Below are 18,779 nucleotides of genomic sequence, written 5' to 3' on the forward strand. Positions count from 1 at the left end.
CTGTTAATTAAATAGACAATGGTGATCATTGTGGCATTATATTATACATACATTTACTCGATGAAACGGTGAAGTGAAATGTGGGCTTATCTGCGGCCACAAATGTGCATGTGCTGCATCAGCCGTGCTTTTTGGCCCCACAGCCATCAGGTCAAGTGTTTCTCCTTCGATGGATTAGCACTGTGTCAAGGTCGCGCGCACAGTCCAGATGACGGCAATTTGTTCTGCCACTTTCCTCTGAGACACGCGTGTGAATAGTAATCAACTGTCCAGACACTCTTAATGTCTGTCAGGGCCAAATGTCTTGTTGTGTTTATAACACTGATGTGTCACTTTCAGTCCTGTGCATAATTTTAGCTTAAGCTTTTTTTGACTCGATGTACCAGATGTAACAGCATAGCCTTTTACTTTACTTTAAAGTAAGGCAAATATTGGCAACATTTTAGTTGTGGTGCAGCTGGTCTACTATGTTTTCCAAGAGTTTTATTTTATTTTATTTTTTTTATGGATTTTTGATAGATAACATTTTATTTTATAATTTACTTATAACATTCTATTTAATTTAGTTTTATAATCAAATATATATTTTTAAATTGAATATTTTTTAATTCATTTTCAATGTATTTAACGATACTATATTTTTTACCTGATGTCATTTTACATTTTGTTTCATTTTATTTGATTTTCTTGATTTTATTTCTTAATGTAGTGGTGTAGTAGTGTAGTGCAGTGTACTTAATTAGTTTATTTTCAATAGTATGTATTTGTTAATTTAGTATATTCATTTTGATTTAATTAAATGCAATAGTATGTTAATTTATGTTTATTTTTATTAAATTGTGATATGTACATACACTCACTGTATTATATTTCAAATTTAATATTCAACTGTATTTATATATATATATATATATAGATATATATATACATATATATTAGTGCTGTAAACGTTAAAGCGTTAACTTATTGATTAATCACAAAAAAATTATCACATTAATCATGTGATAACACAGATTAATCACACTATTAATTTTGACCGCAGATGATCCTTTAGCTTGACAGCAGATGATTAAATTAAAGGTAGCGCAGATTGTGTTTGAGCAATAACCATAAAAATAACTGCATGTATTAAAGTAAAGCATTTAATAAAAGTTTACGTATGACATTCAAAATATTTGTTGATGTCAAAATATGAGGTAATTTATTTTTCATTTTAAATTGTAAAGTAATCAAAATATATGGAAGACATATATATATATATATATTCTACTCAGTTTACCCCAACCACTGACACACATTCATATAAATACAGACACTCTCTCAGCAGTTCAGAAACCAAACAAAAACAATAACAGACTGTTTAGCCTCAAAGTTATTTTGGCTTTTATAGATCCAAATGCAAACTGCAACTAACACACTCTGATGCCTCTCCGGCTGCGTCTTCTGCGCCGTTTTCTGGATGACTTCATCCAGACAGGCTTTGCTTTATGCCTGCAGAAGCAGAGAGACGCTTCCAAACACTGCAAATATATACATTATTTTTATAGAGTGACAGCCTGAGTTGATATGTGGTTGCGGAGGCGACGCTCCGCTCTTCCATCAAGCCGCTGAGCATTTTCCCAGATGTGCCGAGCTGCTTCGGTGCGCTCGCTAAATCTTACAGTGCTGATAAAATAGAGGCCATGTGTGTGAATGCTTTATGAAAAGTAAGTATTTGTTGAAAGCAACTTATTCTTAACCACTACTCACTTTTCAAAATCCAAAAATGCGCTTGTACGCTCGTGATTTTACAAGCACGCCAGATGAAGGACTCATTTGAAGGAAATTGGAGCCGAGTTATTGCTGTAAATTGGCTGCTTCAAACCAAGACGACAGACTTTTGTCTTTTCAAGCATGGACTCATTTTCTTGCTGGTCTACTACTCATAGTACCAACTCTCATATCGTTAAGGGAAACTGGCTTCAGGGAATAACGTTTTTAGGGAGCAACTGAGACGTTTTTTGGGACGATCACCTGATTTGCCAATACGCAAGAAGGAAAATTCCAATTCCTCAGAAGTTAGCATAGGTCATCTGAGGCCCTGTTCATACGGAAGCCGGCTTCGTTCCTTACAGGAATCTGTACACAGAGAAACGTTTCAAGACATGCGTGTGTCCAAAAGAAGACGCTGAGGACGTTTAACGGCTGTAATGTATATGCCAAGTCAAGAGTGGCGCTGTAGCGCAGCCACAGGGAGTTAACGGAAAGCGTAGAAGAAGATATATATATATATATATATATATATATATATATATATATATATATATATATATATATATATATATATATATATATATATATATATATATACACACACACACGTATACATACGTGTACATATAATTTAACTCTTTGACTGCCAAAAACGTTAAATAACGTTTAGTAAAATCCTATGGAGGAGTGCCAAAGACGTTAAAAGACGTTTGTTTCAAAACAGAGGTGAAACTAACCATTTTCTATTGTTGATTACTCAAAAACGGAATAAGGTAGAAACAAACTTTTTTTTCTGATGAAAGATGAGAGTCCAATCTTTCATTTGGTAGTATGTGTGTTCCCATAGTCCAAACACAACATTTTCTGTGGACCTTGAAAGATCAGTCAAAAGATCAGTCAAAATGCTTAAATCGGCTGGCACCCACGGCATCCCTTTTCTGAAAACGTCTGGCAGTCAAAGAGTTAATGACTACAACACATCTATCCGCCATTGTTGACAGACTGGAGGTTCGTACGCGGTCACGCGAGAATTAGAGCATACGTCATCAAACTGGAGTATCCCACACATGTTGTTCACATTGAACCGTACGGGGCGCGTTTTGAAATCTTTTCACTCTGGAGCCCGGTTCCAAAAGTGATTGGTTTTAAGCTCCGAAACGGCGCAAACTGCCCAAACGGTAAGAAACTTGTGCTGATACATTGAAACAGGCTTTTGGCCTGAGATTCAGTACATGGTTCAAATTTGGGAGTAATCACGCAAATGCTCAAGGATGAGCTTTTTTGGGCTACATTACATCAGTGTGTAAGTAAAATGTAAAAGTAAAAATTTTGGGCTTTACTTTGACGTCCATGGTCTGCTACACGCAGTGATGACAACTAAAATCTTTCACACATTTTGGTGTTGCCCGTCTGGCTTGTATCCATAGTTCAATTTGGCAGCAACTGGATAAAATGTCCCCTTGAATGGCCCCTAAACATGGACAAATGTGTGCCTAAAATGGCCACTTCAAAGCAAATTGTGAGACCTTCTGTTTCTTTTCAGGTATGAGTCCTTGAGACTTTTTTTTACCCTTACCTTTTGAAAACAAAATATGGATGGGGTGGGGGGGGGACACTATACAGACGCTCCCCACCTTACGAACGAGTTACGTTCCGGACGATCGTTCGTAAGGTGAATTTGTTCGTAAGTTGCTTCAGTGCTATATTTTGTATTATAATTTATGTTTAAAGCCTATATAAGTATATTGAAGGTTTATATAAGTATGTTTAAGGCTTGTACAAGTAACCTGCATTGGTTTGTACTGAAAAAAACTTAATAAAATGGAGAGAATACGTACAGTACTGTACTGTACTACGTATGTTAGAGAGAGAGAGAGCGAGCGAGAGAGACACACAGTATGTACATGTACGTAATAAGATAAATAAAATGAAGTTTAACTTACTTTTGGAAGATGTACTCGATGCTTAAGGAGATGATGGAGGAGGAGGAAGAGGAGGATTTTATATCATGAGAGGTTCTTCGTCGTCGCTGGAATCGGCTTCAAAAGTTATTTCCTCCTTCATGGGGACCGGCGTTTTCTTCCTCCTCCTCCTCGACACGTTGCTCAGCCTCCAATGAGCTCTCACAGCGCCAAGCGTCGGTATTAGCGGCGAAAAGAAGCACTACGCGCAATACAAAATCTAACTTACAGAATCTCTTCCCGAACAATTTTCGACATACTGTACGCGCAGACATGTTCGTATGTACTGTTGTTTGTAACTCGAATGTTCGTAAGTAGGGGAGCGTCTGTACTTGTAGGACAGTTACCACGGCAACAGTTCTGACTTTTTTGAAAGTCATCAAATCAGCATTTTTGTCCCTCCTCTGAGACTTGGTTCATCGCAATTAGTCATGTGATAGCAGGCGGCAGTCTAAAGGATGGAGAATGCGCCCGCTTATGTCAGCAAGATGTATTTTTCTTTTATTCGCGGCCGTTCTCATTGCGGTCGGAAAGCCCTCGTTTGGCTGGCAGGGACGGGATTACAAAACCCGCCCGAGACTACGCCAAAACGAGCCAACCGCCATCGGAGAAAAAGCTCTGATGTTGCTTTATAAGAAAACAACTGAAAATGTTCTCAACGACTTATGGAAGTTGAGTTTTGGCGCAAGCGCTCGGCACCCGTTGAATTTGCCCTGTAAGCAATTCTGCTTAAAATGAGTAATATGGAGTGCGGCGTGGAAAGAAAAACACCAAGTGACAAACCTGTTGCTGCAGTTTAGTTAACGTACATTAAAATGCAGGGGCATCACAGTGGTCAAGTGGTTAGCATTATGTGCTATGGAGTAAATGTGTAAATGTGTATCAAGATGAACTTTTGGAATATAAATCTTATATAATTGTTCAAGATGAAAACAATCAAATTTGTTTTGTTTGGGGTTACAAATTGATGCTATTGGAACGTCACAGACTAGCTTTCAGGTTATAATGTGAAATGTATCATGTTAAAATGAAAAACCTAAAATTGATCACATTATAATGTGATAGTAACCTACCTCCTTTTGTTGTTTTTTTAGACAAACAGATAGCCTTCTTTTCAACTAAATAGTTCCCTGATTTCATGAGTCAAATTGGCAGTAAATTGAGGTGAGATTATCATTATTTCGGTATTTTGGGAGGAAGCAGGCACTGTTCTTGTTTTTTGTTGCTCTGGTGCACACGTGGTCGGCACACGTCAAATGAATTCAGTCCGCACAATAGCAAAATTAGGGTAGCACAGGGGGATGACGATATTTACGCCATATGCACCAAAACGGATTTTAAAGTCTGGTGCTAATACTACCTGTGGTACACAGGTTCCGTCTAGTGGTACGTGAAAGTGCCACTAAATTAAACGTTTAAACTGTACATCCAGTTTAATTTCAATACATTTGCAGTTTATTAGTTTATTTAGTAGATTTTAGTTATAATTTCCATTTCATTTACGTACAGTAGTTTATGAATGAATTTTTAACTAAGGTTTTTAAGTGCAGTAGAGTGCAATGCTACAGTGGAGTAAAAAATAAAATAACTCGTGTTTTTGATGCGACTGTTTTTTTTATGTTAGTCACATTGGTGGTGCTTGAAGTGCTAAGGATCTTTTTAGGTGGTACTTTGTGTAAAAAGTTTGACAAGCGCTGTTCTAGAGCGTCGTATAAGGATATTTCCGCGGTGCATCCGAGAGTTTTCATTGCTGACTAGCTCTCACTTTGCACTTGATTCCCTGAGCGGCGGCGGGGAAAGACTGCTAGTGATTTGGCAACGGGAAGCATGCATCCCGGCTCCTTTTTTGCATAATTGCTCTGAAATGTGCTTATGCGGAGGATGCCTGCAGGCCGCCAGCCCACCGCAACGCATAATAACAGTCTCAGTTGAAGCCTGCGGAAGAAGTAGAAGAAGGAGAAGTTGAGGACGGAGGGGAGATATTTAGGGGGCGGGGTTATTTAATGTTTATATGAGTCTGCCCTCTGCGCTTGTCAAGCCTTTTTGCCTTCTAAAAGTTGTTTTGGGGAATTTTTCATTTGAATTTATGGAGCTGGATGATGTTATCTGTGTGTGGGAGTGAAGTGGGGTCAGTGGATTGATGTGACACAGCTGTCCCCCATCAAAATGCACATTCCCCTTGGGTGAAGTATTTGCTTGAAGGAGACATTATCCCGTTTTTACACAATTTTAAACAGTCCCCAGGTGCCTCCAACCCCCCCAAAAAATGTCTGGCTTCGGTCAAAATACCCCAAGGATCGGGAATTACAGCACACTTGTCATCCTTTCTAAACAGCCCTGGTCTAAGCAGACTGTTTTGTCTTGCGCAAATGCGCCACTGCTCACCCGCTCACAAATACAGTGCGGCTATTGCCGAATAGAGCAATTTTTTTTACAATGGGGACTAAGTACAAAGAGCCTCCATGTAGACAGTAAAATCATAGAAAGCACGGGAATACCTGATCCATACAAGAGGAAAAGGTGGAAGGTGTTTGACTGGCCAAGTTAATCACCGGACCTTAACCCAATAGAGCATGCATTTTACCATTTTTAGACTGAAGGGAGAAGCCCCCAGAAACGATCATGAACTGAAAGAGGCTGCAGGCCTGAAAAGCATTTCAAATGAAGAATGCAAAACAGTCTAGTGAACTCAATGGGTGGCAGGCTTGATGCCGTCATTGCAAATTAAGGTTAAAATATAATATTCACATTAGGTTAATAATGCCCGTTCCAACTTCCAATAATTTTACTCACTTGAAAAGTGGGTGGCTTCAAACAAAATGTACCCTGTCTTGAGTTGTTTAACACTTCTAGATGTAAATACCATGAAAAAAAAAAGCTCAACAGATCTTTTGGTTAATATTCATTTTTTGATCTGAAACTCAAGTATACAACATAAATAAATCAGATTATTGTAGCTAATCTGTGCATCCAGCATCACTGCAACTTTGCTTATTCTTTGGCTTTGATATGATAGTAGTTCTATCATATCAAGTTCCCGCAGGATCAAAACAAAGCCTTGACACGTATATGAAAAAACATGATTAATTGTCACCCCCTCCAAGAAGATTTATAATTGAAGATCTGAAACTGCAAATTTACAAGTAACAAATTGTGACTAGGCAAGGGGAACACTGTAGTCCGAAAAAGAAAATGCCATCTCTTTACCCTGGTTGCTGCCAATCAGGGCTGGACTGGCCATCTGGCATACAGGGAAGATGCTCAGTGGGCCGGCCTCTTTTAGTGCTGTTGCAGTGCTTTTTAATTATTATTTTCCTACATTTTACCCAAGCGACTGGCCCACAATTAAGAGAGACCAGTCCGGTAATCCAGTTCCAATATAGATCGTAAACTCATCAATAAACATCAGTAGCAAAACTACATGTTAGGCAGGAGTCGGGCTGGGCTAGGCCAGACCAAGTCAAGTCAAAATGCCAGGGCCGATATTTTTATTAAATGTGATGTAACAATATGTCCAATATCTGAGCGGCTTTTTGTAGATGTTGTTTTTTTATTATCACATTTTCCAACATCACCAGCTCACGGATTTACTTGATTGTCTAATTCCACACGTCATGGGTGGGACAGGCACTCCAGAGAGCCAAGTATTTGTATACAAGCACTTACAAGTCACTTTTCCATAATGTGCCCCCCTTTAAAGTATTCTTTCTGCTTGACGTGAACCCACGCTTTATCCTGGAGCTTAGCTTCAGTGAGTTTAACGCTAACGTGTCGGTGTGCATTCATCATCCCCCGAGCTTGTCGCCGCTAATCTCCTATAATTTCATCTTCAAGGAAATCGACTCTGACTAATTAAGACCAGGAAATTGGTCACAGATTTTGGCTGGAAATCCCCCCTCTTATTATTTCTTTTGTTTTATTGTTTTTGCGGTTCCAGTGAAGTGTCCCGCTGAGGCTATCGTCTGCGTTTGTCTCGATTGCCTCAATCGCTGGCGTGACTTGTGTCTCTCTTTCACTTCCTCTTGTTATGTCCCACGTGTGTTGCGTGGGGAGCCGCATGTGCGGGAATTGGAGAAGGGGGGATAGCACTCCGGGTGATTACCCCCTTATCATCATGCTCCGTTTGGGCCGTCACCCCCTCAGGAATTGATTGTAGTATAAAGGCAACGATGCTTGTTGTCCCCGCGTGACTCCTTTTAAACATGACGCAGTTCCACCAGGAACAAGAGAAAACAAATTTGAGGTCTTTTAATTAGTGTATTATTCTGGGTATTTATACAACTTTGAAGTAAAGGGGGTGTGTATTATGGAAAATTTTATATTTCATTTTTATGTGTAAAAATACATCTCTGGACTCTGGAATTGCTGCCCACATATCATGTGTGAAATTACAAAACCACGTAAAGCTTTTGTGGGCTGCCTATTTCCCAAAATACGTTTTTAAGTAAGCTCCTTTGAATGGTGATAAATTGTGACATTACAGCGGGGATAATTGTATTTACATTTCGGGCTGGGCTAGGTTAGGATTCGCCATTTTGAGCTGCTGGACTACTGCCACTCCCTGTTGAAGTTTACTATCAAGCTAAACATAAAACAAAGACAATTACAAATTATATATTTTAAACAAACCTTACGACAGTCAGTTTAGCCTAATGCTAACAAACAATGCTAAACGCCATAGACGGGTAGTCAAATCGCAAAGGTGCTGTGGTGCTGTAAGCCTTTGGCCAACTGATATTAGAACACCAATGGTGGAGCAAGACATAGACAGACGTTACAATACAGTGGGCCCCCGCTATTTGCAAGGAAGAGGGACCTGGCCGGCCTGTAAATAACAAGATCCACATGTAATTGATGCACATTATAATGTATTGGACACAAAAATAAACATTTAGTATACCGCAGAAGGACTAGATATTACCTTAATTACCCCCTGCTGGAAAATGAGCTTTAACTTTTTACTGAGCATTTGTAGTGTGGTGCGATGTGAAGCAAGAATATAGAATAGAATTAGACTGAATGATTTGAAGTAATGTCCATTGAAAAGAAACAGAAAAAAGTTTTTAAAGTAACTTTTTACATTCAATTTAATTATGTCTTTATTTTTTTTTTTTAATATAATAATGTGCAATATTATACATTGTTAAAAGATGATTAATTTGACTGAATAAAAAGATGATTTAAGATGTGGATGTTTTGAATTAGTACCATGTTCATGGAACAAATTAACGCGTATCTCAAGGCACTGCTGTATTTATTACAGGATATAGCGCCGTTCGTTATGTAAAGTGTGCTGTAATTCTTGAGCTATGGAGTATTTTGATAAAAACTTGTCCCAGACCTGACACCCGAGAACTGTTTCAATTTGTATCTACTGCTGCAGATCTAAGCAACGGCATGTTCCGTGTTTGTCACTACAGCGTTATAGAATCTTCTATACATTATGTGGTAGGTGAGGAGCGCGCAGGTGTTGCGGCTCTTCTCGCCACGCGGTCCTGCTCATCATTCAATCCCACTGTGCACCTGCTCTTTTGACTTTTACCAACCTCCCTCTGAAAATTCAACACTTTGCCTTCTCTTCCTCACGGCTGCAACCTTCTGTAACTGTGTGCGCGCGCGTGTGTGTGTGTGTGTGTGTGTGTGTCACAGTAGACAGACAAGGTGAGCGTGTGCTTGGCAACCAAGGAGAACGAAAAGACTCAAGGACGACACACACATACGTATACACAAGCGAACACATCTTCAAGGTTCACGTCGACTAACAAAGTGGCTGGCAAACTTTTTCAGAGTCAAACATCTTTGGTAAAGAATGGTGGTGAAATCATTTTAAAGGGAAAAAATGCCACATGCCGAGTTATACAGTGTTGGAGATTTTTTTAAATTTATATATATATATATATATATATATATATATACGTATATATATATATACGTATATATATATACATATATATATATATATATATATATATATATATATATTCCTACTGGAAATGGAAAATTACATTTTCTTTTAACTTTTACACCTTAGAGATGTTGCATTTCCACATCTAAGGTAAGTTCATTAAGTGTATACTTATGTACTGATTTATCACGGGGATACTGGATGTTCCAGACTCACCCTAATATATTGTATATTTACACACTTGCCGAGCACATCTAACTCTATTAAAACACACATTTTAACTCATTGTAAACATATTTGAACACAATCAACTAATAGTGAGCATTAAGTGTATTTAAAAAAATTTATTATTTTTTTTAAAAGTCTGCATTGTCGTGTTTGTGTACATACATGTGCCTTTAAGAGGTGTAATGTGTGCGAGTATATGGGCATGAGCTATGACTGACAACATCGTCCTCATTATATTTGTGTTTTACTGTTCCAAGTAAAGGCTGAAAAGTACATTGGTGAGGGCATTACAGTAATTACGTACTGTATACTGTAAAAAAAAGAAAAAGATAGCTCAAAAAATACAATGAAAAAATGATGAAGCGCAGTGCGAGGAAACACTGTGATTTCATTTTTATAAGTGCAACAATTATGACAACTTCTAAATCCAACAACGGTAACTAATTATCTCAGTTCAGACAATTTGAACTCTGCTGCTAACCAAAAGAGCAGCACGTAAACAGTCTCTTACAAATCACAGTTCATCTGTTTTCCGAAGCTGAGCTGTGATTGGTTGTTACCTGAGACCTGAGCAACTGTGATGTCATCTTCAGTTGACAGCAAGTGGCAAAATGGCCGCCCCTGAGATGGATAAAAACAGCTGGATTTTGCTGCTTTACTCATATTCCACTAACGCAATATTAACCAGAATGCCATATTTAACATCTAGCATACTTACGGTCACTACCACAATGTTGTTTGGCTTTTACTTAAGCAACCAATATAAATCTAGTTAGACCATCTGATGTCAACATCATGCAGTAATGCCCCCTGAATATTCAGTTGCTTTGGGTATGCATCATCCCTTGACCACAACCCTGCTGAGAACAAAGTGAAGCATCCTCAAAGGAAGATAAATATATATATTTTTGTAATTGTACATATTTAGAACACTGAGTGTGGACAAACATAAACTAATTAAAACAATTTTTAAAATGGTCAATTTAGTAAGTAAAGTTTGCATTATTATATAAGCTGATATAAATGTTGATGATCAAAATTTCCATTGTATTGACTATTTATAGTAAGCAAATGTTCCACAGTTGTTTTTTTGTGTTTTTTGTCTAAGTAAATCAAACTATTTACTACCGGTTCCCCAGGAGGTTAGCTAGCTTGCATTCATAAGATGTGCCTGATTTCTACCATATGTTTCCTTTTTGAGGGAAAATCCATCAGAGCATTTGATCAGTGGCATAAATAATGTCAGTCGCCGAGTCCCGCCACACCACCCACAAAACTCCTCTCGAGTTACTTTTGTTTTACGGCCTCGTACCGCGCTGGTTAATTGTTTTAACATCATATCTTCAGGGATATATGCTTGGATACTGTATCGGGATGGGGGTGGGATACAAATGAACCGGATTGAATGAATAGCACTCACTGCAAGAACGAATGTGTGACATTTTTGCACATTAGTAGGACAAATTTTGACATACTTGTAAAACAACTACACATCACTACAGTACAGGTATGAGGCAAACACGGTTAACTAATAGCATTTGATTATGTCTATATCTAGGAATACTAGTAGCACAGAGTTTTAGCTTTAAATCTTGGAAATCGTTTTAATCATTTAATTGATAATGGCATTCCATGCGTAATTTTAACACAACAACTCATCATCACCCCCTGACCTGAACCCTATTAAGAACCTGTTGTTCAAGTGTAAACACACCTTATTTCCTTTTGCAGTCCAGCAGCGTGTAGCTAGCCGGTTAAGCTTGCTAAGTGCCAGGGATAGCAACTAGCCTTCTGTATCTTAGTATTAGCGTTTTGGCTAACATGCTAACAACACATACAATTATTTTATGGATTTTACTTCCAAACTTCCCTTACTATGCTGCTTCTTAATTTTTGAAGTAAAAAAAAAAAAAGAAGAAAAAAAAGCAAATCAAAACAAAAAGACAAACTGAGCTCTGAGGTGACATGATGGATGTTTTTGTCTGACTTTTGAGGCTTATTGCAAAATGTACAATTATGATAACCACGCTACATGGTTGGATATGATGTGGTTCTGTCAACCCTATCCCAGAGGGAGGTATGAAAAAAAAAATTAAAATTTGTTAAAATCTGTTTTGTTTTTTTAACAAAAATGCTGTACATCATTATTTCAGGGATGTGATTTTTCCTCTAATTCGCGGAATTACCCTTTTTTTGTTTCCCCCCCAAAAAAAAAAATCCGATTTTTTTATTTATTTATTTTTTTGTATTTCATTGTGTATGCACATGACTCCGACAGATAACATCTTCTGCTATAACAAAGACATTTGTGGTATGCTCTAATATGAGTTACTTTTCATTTGGTCATGATACAATTATTTGTTCATGAAATTTGAACTCTTCAACATTATTTATGTGTTAACTTAGTAATCACATTAGTTAGATATGATGATATTCTCAGTGATAGTTTTTAAAAGCAAAGGCAGTCCAATGTTTTTGAATGTGACTGATTTTGAGTTGACTAAAACTGCCATTTTATATGGGATAGTTCAATATACATTGAAAATTTATGCTGTTGTTTTGTCTATTTCTTTGTCATGTGAGTGCATTGAAAGTACTTAAAAACACGGAAAACCCATGAGCTCCGGGGGGCTCCCAGACCCCCGGCTAAATTTTCAGATAATTTCACTTTGGTCAAATCACATCCCTGTTATTTGGAACACTGTATTTCAACTAATTTAACTAAATATTTCTGTTGTGAAATCCCCAGCATTATAAAAGCTTATACAATTGTTAATGAAACTTAACTACTGCATTCCCGAAAAATGAATATACAGGGACTGTATATTAAATTGCATTGTTTTACGACTTGTGTACATTTCTAAATACATAACGGTCAGTCTAAAGTGTACATAAACGACTGTAAGCGCAACTTAGTCCCTTAATGACTGTGATGTTACCGTCGTGGTAGCGAGGCTACAGGGCCCATTTACAATTAAATACCCCAAATAGTCTACACTAACTGCTGCACCCCCATGACAACGCTTCATGTTATTTTACTATTTATGACTTTTGCATTACCTTGGACATCATTGATTTGGGGGGCATCTAAATATGTTTTTCATGATTGTATTTTTTGTCTCCGTAGATCTGAAGAAGTCCTTTGAACAGGAGCCACTCGGAAAGGAGGTGTCCCTTGAGCAGGAAGTGCTGTTGCAGTGTCGCCCACCAGAGGGCATACCAGCAGCGGAGGTAGGTGTTATTTTCATGCTTTTTGCTAATAAACTTTTACTGAATTAAAAATTTTATTGAGCAGCCATAAAATTCCTGTGACGCTGGGCAGCGTGTTATTCACTATTACACTCATTCAGGAAAAAAATAGGAAAAAATATAATTAGACCTTGCATGTTGCCTGCGTAACATTAGCATTTAGATTAACGCGCTAACAACAGTATACTAGTATTTGATGGCTAACAAGTACAAGTACAAATCTTACCTTGGTGCAGATGTTAATCTTTAATGCATTTAAATGACTATGTGAACAGCCGTTTAGATAACAGTAGCATGGCCTGATTTGAATACAATTCACATTTATATGGGTTGGAAACAGCCTAGCTAACGGTAGAATTACATCATTTTACAAATAATAATGTTTTTGGAGGAATTCAAATTACTATTATCCTAAACCTATTGCCTTTTTCTAGGTTGGTTTTGGAAATAACGTTAGCTAACAAGCACGGACGGCCATATAGCTTGCCATATAGATGGTTATTACGGGTTTCAGGGCAAGTTTATCCACAGCTTCCTGTATTTTCCCCCTTTTTTAAGGTTCTAAAATATATCCTAATGCTTTCAAAGGTATGGATGAATTCCACAAAGCTCTGTTGTGTTCTGCATTGTAATTGGCATGTCTGCATTTCAGGGTTGTGGCTTAGCGAATGACACAATCATTATAAATAAGCCCATTAACGTGAAATTATTTCAAATCCACCTACAGGATAGAGACATATACTTGACAAATTCTCAGAAATAACAAGTATTCCACTTTGATCCCGAATTGCCACCGTGACGAAAATCACTGTAAAAGTCAGAAATCCTTCTCGGAATGACATTTGCTTGAAAGTTCGTTGCGACAACCTGTCAAAGATGCAAAGATGAAAAGACTAAAGTTAGATTTAAATGTCCCCTGAGAGCCAATTTGAGTCGATGGCAAAAGTTACTCTGTGACTCCAGACCTGCAGTGTGTGTTATTTAACTTTTGTATAGTGCTGAAAAATAGCAACATTTCTTCTAATCTGTAGAGACAAACTCTGAGTTTAATCAAGCTAAATTCAAGAAAGTTTTTTGGTTTGTTTTTAAAATAAGTATCAACTTCCCTAAGACAGCATGCAATCAAAAGAATAGCGCCATGCTATAGTGACTAAAAAAACGACAACCTTGTCCTTGCTTCTTTAGGCTAGACCACAATTTGTTCGTGTTTTGAACCAAATTTTCTTACAATCTAAGGAGAGTCGGATCTGAGTGTGTTGTACTTCACCGTCAAGAGAAATGCGCTCCACTGGACATACTCAGCTTATCTGTTTACATTACTTAAGGCTATCATCAGTAGCTTTGATAAGGAGCGTAAACATGATGATGTCATGGCTTCTCAGCATTAAAACAACACTATCGCCACCTTGCGATTCTTATTAACGTGATGTTTATTGGACGAATCAGCAGAGAATGTCAGTATCCGCCTCAGTCAGCTGACCAAGGTTGCAAATTGTTAGCTTGATTGAAGACTCTCGATTGTTGTATGCATGTTGCATCGTGTGTCTTAGTCTTTGGCGGAGGTCTGTGCTGAAATGATCTTTCTATTGGTGTCATTTCTAATAGAACTTTAAACTGTATTCACCCGATAAACACACACCCATAAATAGAAATGCGAAGCTGTTTGTGATTGTGTTCAATTTGCTCCCTTTCTGCTGTCATAACGGGATCTCGGGGCAAATGGATTGCTCCGTCTGGCGCCCACTGAAGCTGATGAGATGGATACGAGTCTCAAACCTGCCGATGACCTCCGCTTAAATTCACCATCTCTCCTCACTTTTTTTTTTTTTTAGGGTCCAAGCATGATTCCCTCCTAGAATTGTGGCATTTATAAATGAATGTCGGGGGACTTCAAAATGCCTGAAAAGTCTCCAAATTTGGAAAAATTTTCGATCCTGGTGGAAAACCCCCCAAACGTCCCACAATGGTGCTCCTTAGAAAGTTGGGAAAATAAATAAATAATACACAAGAAATTTGAAGGCCATGCCTATCGTAACAGTGCCATTTTGGCTTAAGTTCCAGGGCACATTCTTTGACAAGCTCCTGCTTGGGAATTCACCCAAATTGAACCCAATTGGAAACCGCTAGCCAAGACAAATTGGTGATGCTAAACGGCAAATCTTTTTTTAGAACATGGCCTCAAAGTTTGTTGATCATTTTGAAGATTCACTATGAAAAGAGGATTGGGGGGGAAAAAGGAGCAACCAACACCAGTTTCACCGATCAAGACGAAATTGATCACAGTAAGCAAGAAAATGTCTGAGGACACGAACCTAAAATTCATCAGGTTGGCCATTTTGGTTTAATGCTAACATTTTAGGCAAATTCTCTCTCCTACTCAGTGGATCATCCAAATGAGCACCAATTGGAAGCTGGTATCCAAAACAGTTTGGTAATGAGAAATCCCTGTTGATTTTTTTTTCACTTTGCCATCTAATATAGGCATGATTTTTATCTTTCTCTTTTTGTGAATGGCAACTCTCGTGCGACCCTTCTTATTTAAAAAATAAAAATAGCATCCGGGCTCAGCGGTGTTGACCGCTTGATGGACCGCTATAAAACTGTCAATGTGATGGGGTCGGCGCCCTGACACGCGATACCAGCGTCGTAATGTGGCCAGCTGGCACCATCATCAAAGCCTCCACTTCTTCTACGCACACATATGTTTACCTTCAATTTTACACGTGTGGACGTGCCCCGCACATTTAGGAGGTCTTTAGGAGCATAACAATTGGTGCACGGATTAGCTGCCGATAAGTGTACACACACAAGTGGTCGCCTTGCAGAGAGTCAGGGTTAAGCTGGTCTTAAAAAGAAATTGGCAAGTTACTTTGTTGTTTTTTTTAAAGCAAATTTGTTGAGTTAAAATTTTGTTTTTGTTTTCAATGCATTTATAATGGCCATCACTTATACGTCCATTTTCGCTATTCCCAAAGCAGGGGTCCATTGTATATTAAACCAATTTTCCCCACTGAAGTGATGTCATCATACTCCGCCAACACGAAATGACGAAAACTGAAATGTCTTACAATTTGGTGTCGTCTTCGTGTCTAGTATTTAGTATTATAGTTCAAAATTGGTAACATTTGGGCAAAATATGTTGGTCAAGTTAGTCTTTGAAGGACAATGGAGAAATTCATAGTCTTCCTTTGTATTTTTTGGGCATGGGCTCTTTAGACTTTGACAGGGGTCTAACTCATGATGCACATGACTGCTAAATACCAATTACAGTAATTTCTGGACTACAAGGCGCACCTGACTAAAGCCGCGCTAGCTAAATTTGGCGAATACTCAAGTTTGTTACACATATAAGCCGCACCCGACTGTAAGCCGCAGGTGTTTTAATGTTACCGCACCGGGTTCCCGCTACTTTATTTTCCATAGTGAGGCCGCAAATTGTCTCACTCTCGTTCTGTCTCTTCTACTGTATTTGGGCTCACTTGCTTTTGTTTTGCTCTGCCTGACGCTCTTGCGCTTCCTTTATAGTGCACCCCTTTGCGATCTGATGGATAAGCCGCACCTTTGTATGAATGCAAGTGAAAGAAGTAGCGCCTTATAGTCCAGAAATTACTGTAATAAAAATTGGGTTAAACATGCTCCACCCACTTGCAATGATGAAAATTCCTGGTTCAAATTTGGTAGTTCCCTCTTGAAGGACATCAATGGCAAAGCTTGCCCACCAAAATGCCTACTTGAGACTTTAACGTCTTTTTGGGACTGACTTCTTGAAACTTTTTTGTGGGTTAACTCATGATGGACGCGCCTACCAAATTTCATACAGCTAAGCGAACCTTGTTATTTTCTTAGGCGGTTGCGTCACAACAGTGCTGATCGATGCTCTGACAGCTCTATTGCTTGGCATCCGAAGCTCCCGGGAGACGGCGCACACTCAAGCGCGAGGGTTGAGATCCTTGAGAAACAAAAGTAAATCTCTTTAGGCCGCCCGCAGAAAGCCTTTTTAAAGCTGACGGTTAAAAAGCTCCGAGAATCAGCCGGGGAGAGTTCAGCAGTTCAACAGGAACGTCTTTACGGAGGATTGGCAACAAGTGCTAAGCGGTCTCTCCTCTGTTGTTGTTTTTGTTTGATTTGACTTTTTATTTATTTATGAGGTACTTTTTTTGCACACTGCGGGTACTCGAAAGAAACCAAGACTGCGCTCTGAGATAAAGGACATATGGGGAAGTTTTTCGAAACTCATATTTAAACAGATGTGGCAAAAGTACTGTGCTTATGTGGAAGTACAGGTTCTTTAAAAAAAAAAAATCAAATTCAGTTTATGTAAGTAAAAAAAAAAAGTAGTGAAATGTACCTACATGAAGTACAAAAGTAAACGTTAAGTTTCACTACTTGAAAAATTTGCTTACCGGTAATCTTAGCTAAGAAGCTAATTAAGCTAATACATGTTTAGATGACCAATTAAACATACACGTCAGCTTACCCTGTCACTGTGCCTTGACACTGCAGTATTTATAGTCCACAGTTTCCACTTTGCTGCTTCGGCCCTGCTTTTCCTCTGGGATAAAATGAGCACAGAACAACTCCAAAGTTTCACACACACACATGCTCAGGTTAGCTTACCCTGACCCTATAGCTCTGGAAGCTGTAGTTTGATACTCCACAGTCTGTACTTTGCTGTTGTATCCCTTACTCTCTTCATGAATAAATTGAGCCAAGAACAACCATATTTGGACAACACACGGTCGCTAACATAAATATATAGGAAACCCTTGTATTCAAAGCATCATTCCTACTTGTTAGCAAGCGCTAACATTAGCGTACCCTGTTGCACTGTAGTATTTAACTTCACTGTCTCATCTTTGCTGATGTTTATTAGTGTCTGATGGGCATGTGTCCCAATCTTTTTGTCTCCGCTTTGCTGCAACTGTAACAGGAGACTCTTTTTTATCTTTTGTTGTTGTTGTTAGCATTAGTCTCTCATTCCTACTGATACATTTATTGTGTGTATATTTCACAATTTTCTGTAAAGTAGAAAACTGCATGCCACAGTCTGTATGGAGAAAAACTCAAATTTTTCACACACGTCTAATACTTTGTGCCTGTGTCTCCTCTTCGGTAAAATGTCACCATGACGAACAGAAGTAAATAGAAGAGATCTCCTCCTCCTCTATTGTTGTTTTTTGTTGGCATGCCACTCTCCAACCCCTTCATGTAATGTGGCATGTTTTTTTTGTTGGTACCATTTAAAAAGAACACCTCCATTTTATTGTCTGTTCTATGTTCACTTCCTGTAATGGGCAAGCAAGTCCCAATACTTTTGTCTAACTCGCCTTTAAGCGACATTCATTAGAAGGCAGCAGATGGACATCTTAGTCTGACACTGGTGATACATTTTAAATCGCAACCCAAAGAGCAACAGTGACCCCAAAGGTCTCGCTCGGAGCCCAGCAGACTGCACATAGCAGGTGTGTGTGTGTGTGTGTGTGTGTTTGTGTGCGTGCCTGCGTGTGCGTGTGTGAGTGACTGGCCCAGCTGCAGGGAAATAAACACATCAGTGTGTGGTGACAGGCCCTTCCACGTGTCTAACCTTAACGCACACATTCACATGCACGCACACACACATACATAGTGTGTCAGACAGTAACTGGATACGCGTCTGGAAGCGGGTCAAGTCGCTGTCACATTCT

General features: G+C 38.6%; 1 protein-coding gene across 5 annotated transcripts in view; it reads left to right on the top strand.

Moving 5' to 3' along the window:
• LOC144049184 (netrin receptor UNC5C-like) overlaps nucleotides 1-18,779 on the top strand; it is a 197,225-nt gene that overhangs the window by 121,461 nt on the left and 56,985 nt on the right. For all 5 annotated transcript variants that reach the window (XM_077561882.1, XM_077561883.1, XM_077561885.1 and 2 more), the window contains exon 4: nucleotides 12,974-13,077. In XM_077561882.1, coding sequence (XP_077418008.1) covers nucleotides 12,974-13,077 — 104 coding nt within the window. The remainder of the gene's footprint in view (nucleotides 1-12,973; nucleotides 13,078-18,779) is intronic.

Source organism: Vanacampus margaritifer, chromosome 3 (assembly GCF_051991255.1).
Source record: "Vanacampus margaritifer isolate UIUO_Vmar chromosome 3, RoL_Vmar_1.0, whole genome shotgun sequence".
Lineage (NCBI taxonomy): Eukaryota > Metazoa > Chordata > Actinopteri > Syngnathiformes > Syngnathidae > Vanacampus > Vanacampus margaritifer.